Source organism: Gobius niger (genome assembly GCF_951799975.1).
Source record: "Gobius niger genome assembly, chromosome: 19".
Classification (NCBI taxonomy): Eukaryota; Metazoa; Chordata; class Actinopteri; order Gobiiformes; family Gobiidae; genus Gobius; species Gobius niger.
Genome location: NC_136870.1, coordinates 9,435,375 through 9,441,374, shown reverse-complemented (window position 1 = coordinate 9,441,374; position 6,000 = coordinate 9,435,375). Strand labels below are relative to the sequence as shown.

The 6,000-nt window shown below is 43.7% G+C and overlaps 1 protein-coding gene across 1 annotated transcript; it reads right to left on the bottom strand.

Moving 5' to 3' along the window:
• Positions 1–2,671: 2,671 nt before the first annotated feature.
• foxj1b (forkhead box J1b) lies at positions 2,672–5,875 on the bottom strand. The gene is made up of 4 exons (XM_079577732.1): positions 5,483–5,875; positions 5,153–5,301; positions 4,441–4,997; positions 2,672–3,580 (listed from the first exon to the last, which is right to left on the bottom strand). The coding sequence occupies exons 2-4, from the start codon at positions 5,286–5,288 to the stop codon at positions 2,765–2,767; spliced, it is 1,509 nt and encodes a 502-aa protein (XP_079433858.1). The 5' UTR covers positions 5,289–5,301; positions 5,483–5,875; the 3' UTR covers positions 2,672–2,764.
• Positions 5,876–6,000: the final 125 nt, after the last annotated feature.

Sequence of the window (6,000 nt, the reverse complement as noted above, 5' to 3'; positions counted from 1 at the left end):
GACACTGATTACCTCTGACTTAAGCCTACACATGCGTTGGTTAGGTATTTTTATGTTTGTTTATTTAGACCCCATTAGCTTCAGCGGCTTACTGCTTCAGCTACTCTTCCTGGAGTCATTTATTTACATGTAATCAAGTATTACTATTATTAGATATTATTATCAATACATTTTGATATACAAACACGCAATCTAGCTTTTTGTTAAGCTACAACAGCAGTTGTTGTAGCAGTTCAGTAAAAATGCCTAAAATTCTTCTAAATGCTCATGTGTAACTATTGTAATTCAATTTAAGTCGCTTCTTAAAGCTATAACTCGTTTTTTGTTCTTCAATATAGTTTGGCAAGTGATTCCATTCCTGCATGGCTCGAAACATGCAGGCACGTAGGCTTAGGCTAGACTTACATGTTGGCAGAGTGAAACTCTGCCCTTCTGAATGTCTTGTCGAGTAACTGTGTGTATTTCTACTCAAAGGCAACTTTTGGTACATACGAAAAAGATGTTTGTGAAACGATAATACTTCTTAGAAAGCTACTTATTGTACACATGTTTTTTTCACCCATCACCAGGAGAGTTGTACATGCATTTGTTCTACACTACATGGCCATGCGCCCTCATCTGTTCTCCAATTCATCTCACATTCCATCGAGGCACATTGGAGTTAAACCTTACTTGGGTTTATGGCTGGCTACTAATTCATAAACTAGCCTCAGCGTTGGTCTATTATGGGTAGGGTTCGCATTCTAAGCGTGTCCGGGCCTGTAGGGGCTGGTTAACAATAAACCCTTCATCTTTATTACACACAAACAATAGCGTCCTGAGCCGTTTACAGCTCTCACATGTCATAGTAAGAAGTAAGCATCATGGTGGCCACGAGGTGAGTGTAAAGGCCTCACAGAAAGTAGTAATTGCACTGATTTTATTTTGCGCTTTTCTGGACACTCAGACGCTTTACATTGCATTATTCATTCACTCCATACTTGGAGTGGTAAGCTGCTATTGTAGCCACAGCTGCCCTGGGGTAGACTGATGGAAGCGAGGCTGTCAGTTTGTGCCATGGGCCCCTCCACCAACCAACCGCTCACTCTCACACACACACTGGGAACACCAGAAAGCCTGGGTTAATGTAAACGGTCTCCATCCCAGGCCCTTCCTACTTAGCCTCCGAGGTCTGACGGGCCCGGGCAGACCAAAGGTGTTTTTTCTGTGTGGAGTTAGCATGTTCTCGTGTTTGGATGGGCTTCCTCTGGGTGCTCAGCTCAGCCAAAAAGGTTGTAGGTTCATCCTCCAGCCAGGCTTGGCTCGACATCTCCGCTAATGTAGCAAATATAGAACACCACTGTTTGTTTTGTTGACACCATTTATTGCATCAAGGCATGATTGCATTTTAAACAGATTCTTAAAAAAAGTACAAATGAAAATAACAAAAAGATTATCAAATCACTTGATATTATACAAAAAAATCTGGCCATTAAAGATTAGTTACAACTGCTCACCATTTGTACACATATTATTCATACACTATTCTGGACTGCAGATTTGTGAAAGCAAAGAGCGATAATTCGAGAAATCCATCACCCAGTGACAGAAACTGCATCTTCAGTCTAAATGTGGAGCAAATCCCTTTGCAATTTTTCAAACCAAATAAATCATGATTGTACCATTGACATTTTATTAAAATACATATAAGATTTTGTTTGAGAACAAAAATACACATCCTGGAAAGCTATTCTAAAACTGCTGCCTATAAAAGTGCATAATGTTATGTGATTGACAAGGAGTATTCCATTCATTTTGTGTCCTCAACAAATGTCTTCCTCATGCTTCCTCAGCATATGTATATATATATATATATATATTTTAAGGATATATATTAAATTGACTATATATATATGACATAAGTCACAAAGGACGGGCATCTAATAAAACTAAAGGAGTTTTTATTACATGACATGGCAAATGGGTGTATTTTACTGCATGTTAGTACAAAATGTTGGATGCTAATGTAGCAAGTATAGTCTTTGTCAGTGCTTTGACTTCTTCATTGTCTTCCAGCCTCTTCAGAATGACAACAAACCACCTTGAAGCATAGAACAGTTCCATATAGGACTGCATCATGTGAAGCGTCATGTCCCAGGTATGAGGTAATCCACCACAATAAACTGTACTTGTTTTTGTCATTTCCTTGTCAGTAAGAAAGTCAGCACTGGAGCACTGGAGTTTGCAGCCACTCCATCATTGCGGGTCAATGATGTTGTACAAAATATAAATTAAAACCATTATGAAATTGTAATTGGATCAAGTTAAATATAAAGAAAAAAGCAATAGTTTGTATTTCTGAGAACGCTGCACAATAATTTGCATTGCAATTTGAATGGTTGCAAATTGCAAAGGCTGCAGTTCATTATCAAGGAAAGTATTCCTTGCCAGCAACAAAATACCCTCTCTCCATAGGTCTTATTATATTTAGAACATGGTAATCTTCTAGTTTAGACATGTCAGTCTACTCTCAATATTGATGCTCTTACAGACACCTAGCTTAACCTTGATTTGGAAAAAAAAAAAAAAAAATGCAAATCTTAATGCAACATTTTTCCAAAATTGTGCAGCTCTAATCCGAAAAATGCAAGAGTTTTGGATAAGTTGCTGTTTTTCTTTTACGTTACGCCATTATTTCTGGTACCCCAATGAGTATACGGTAGCTGTGGATCTACATAATTTCTGGATGGCCTTGGACCTCATAACTGTCCATTTGAGATCCTTTTCACAGGTAAGCTTCTACACTGTGCCACGGCTGCATCTCAGTGAAAAATCCTTCACACAGCCCAAAGCTCGGGTCTAGAGTCAGGGGAATTGCTTGCGCCTCCTCTTTGATCTCCTCCCACGGCTGAAGCACCGCCCCCCCGGGTCGATCCGGAAACAGTGCCGCGGTTTCATCGTACTGCTGCAAATGTGGATGCTGGTTCTGAAGCAGATGATCGTGCTCCATTACCTGCTGGTGCTGGTGGACGAGAATATCCACCATGTTGCTATTGTTCCCCATGACACAGTCCATCGTCGGAACATCTACGTAGCTGCTGTACGACTGATGGGGGTTTAGGTGTTGGTTCTGGCCCAGCATTTGGTCCCACCTCCCTAAACCCGGCCGGCCCTGAACGGAAACCTCCAAGTCGCACCCGAGGGAGCTGAGTGCCGTGTTGATGTCCAAATCCTCGAAGGTACTACAGTTTCCGCTCAGGACGTCGTCGAACACGGAAGTCAGGTCAAATTCCCCGCGGAGGGCCTCGGTCGCCAACAGGGGGGACTCGCTAGCTCTTAACGGCTTGTTCTTTGTCGGAAGCTGCTTTCTCTTGCTCGCCTGGAAAGGGCAGCCATTCGGAGGGTAGCCCAGTTTGTTTTGCCTGTTGGCGTTGCTACTGTAGTGGTTGGCGGACATCCTTCGCCGCTTGAAGATGCCGTTGACAAACATGTCTGCATACTGCGGGTCGATTTGCCAGAAGCCCCCTTTGCCGGGTTCGTCCTTCTGCCTGGGGACCTTCTTGAAGCACTTGTTGAGCGACAGGTTGTGACGAATGGAGTTCTGCAGAAATTGAAAGAGAAATATGAATCTTTGAACTTTGTAATGATGTAGGAGAGAATGTTTTGGCTTTGACGGGGTGACAAAAGGGGAGGGGGAGTTGTATTGTTTGTATGGGAAAGCAAATGTACCTAATGAGGCTTTATAGTAGCAGGCAGCTCTGAACATTTCAAACATGATCAGTTGTGCTTAGCTTCATCTCTCTCAGGAGCACTCATTAACACACCGCTACACACTCGCTGCCACGCACTCATATCCTTCTGGGGACAAACATCCAAACGTCAAGATGTGACTAAATATGTCATTCTCAACTGAACCTTAGTAAAGATGGCAATCTCTATGCCTCAAGCTATGCATAAGTGTACGTACGAAGACGCATGTACTCATGTAGTGTACAAAATACTACTCAGACTGAACCCAGCTCCTGGAATATGAGATTTTATATTTTGACACTTAACAGAAATAAATATAAATATATACATATATATATATATATATATATATATGTATATATGTGTGTATGCAATGCTGATTATGCCCCACAACTGCTAAACCTACACAAACTGTAAATTAAATCACATAATAGGTTGGATTGATTTAAATCTAGCTTGAGTTTTTAACTATTGGTCAAATATTACTTGCAGACAACATTGTACGATACAATCTGATCATGAAATAAACACTTAAAAACGTTGTGTGCCATTCGTGGTGATGAAAGGCCACACAGACGTGGCCTACATGTACACATCCAGTAACCGTAAACTAGTGTGCTGGTGACACCGGAGTCTCTTACCTCACCATTCTTATGTCTCATCAATAATAAAGAGCAAACGTGCAGTGCGAAAGAAAACCGTGTTTATTACCTGCCAGCTGGGCTCTGCGTGGCGGTAGTAGCAGAAGTTGTCGGTGATCCAGTTGTAGATCGTGGACAGGGTGACTTTGGGCTGCTTGCTGGCCTGCATGGCCATACAGATGAGAGACGCGTATGAATAAGGTGGTTTCACTTTGGGGTTTGTCTTGTAGTCCACTTCCACCGGAGGGTTGTCCTGGGGAGAGAAGCCGTTCCGCGCGCAGCTATTGAACCTGTGCGTCATGGAAGAGTCTGAACCGGAGGTTACGGGACTGCCCAAGTATAGAGGCATTCCCGTGGCCGCTGTGTCCCCTGCAGGAGGGCTGGACGGTGAGTCCGAGCCGCCTTTGGGGAACCCGAAGCGCCTCAGATACTGCTGCTGTTGGAACGACGACCCGCATGCATTAGTCCTCTCCGGATCTGCGCTCAGGATGGAGAAGTTCTGGAGCCAGTGCAGACTTGTGAGGCTGTCGTCCTGTGGCGCACACTCTGGACCGTTCACCATCTGATCCATCCATTTCTCCGCAAACTTGTTGCTGATTTCGGCGCTTGTCAGAACTGGCATTTTGTCTGCCAAATAAAGAATACTCACACCGGCATTTAAAGTTGATTCTAAAGAACAAAAATCATGAATGGTTGACATCAATTAAAGGCTCTGCGTTGGTGTTTATTTACGCTTTAGCAAACATTTTCTTTTTGCTAAATGTGTAAATGTTCCTTCCTACCTCTGTTGCCCTGTGCGTAAGATGCTCCGAGTGCACCTGTTGCTGCTGCAGCCTCTCCTCTCCTCTCTCTCCCTCTCCCTCTCCAAGGACTCAGTCTCTGCGCAACAAGTGCAGCTGGGGGGATGGCAATGAACATCCAGCGTTTGCAACTAGAAGAAAGAAGCGAAAAGATCGGCTCACTGCAGATCCATGTCCTCTACTTTGACTCTAAATCGAGCGCTGATGTTTTGTTCCGCTGTCAGAACGTGACAATGTCTAGAGGTTGTAAGACAAGTGCCTCATAAAGCTCTAGAGACAGCCCACCGTCCCTTTAACTTTGCGAGGACGCACCTGATTGGCCCTGCAGCTGCCTCTCTACTCGTGCGTGTTGAGCAATCAGTTTATTCTTGCGTCTCCTCCTCTTCGCCTTGCCTCTAATGTGCGCCTTTGTCCCGGAAACGTGCTCAAACGTGAGTCCGGTGCGGCGCGCGTCATCGACCCCCTGCAGGCGCTGAAAAAGACGCGCCACAGCTCCCGCTTTGCAGTAGTAAAGAATGAAAGAAAGAAAGTGACCTTCCTCCACTGATAAGCCCCAATTACCACTCCCATTTCCACTGCTGCAGTTGTTTAGGTGTAAGAAATGTGTATTGTCCCGTGCAGATTAGTTTACCCTTTACGCACGCTCTTTGGAAATGTAATCCATTTGTTTTTCGGGTGAACTGACGACCCCAAGCCACCATGCAAGTACAAATAAGTTAATTGAATACTGTCTCTTTTGCAGATAAAGTAAGTGGATCTAAAGTAAGGTGTCTTAAATCTGCTCGAAATCACCAGGCAACATCGCTTCAAGGAACGAACTATTTATGTGT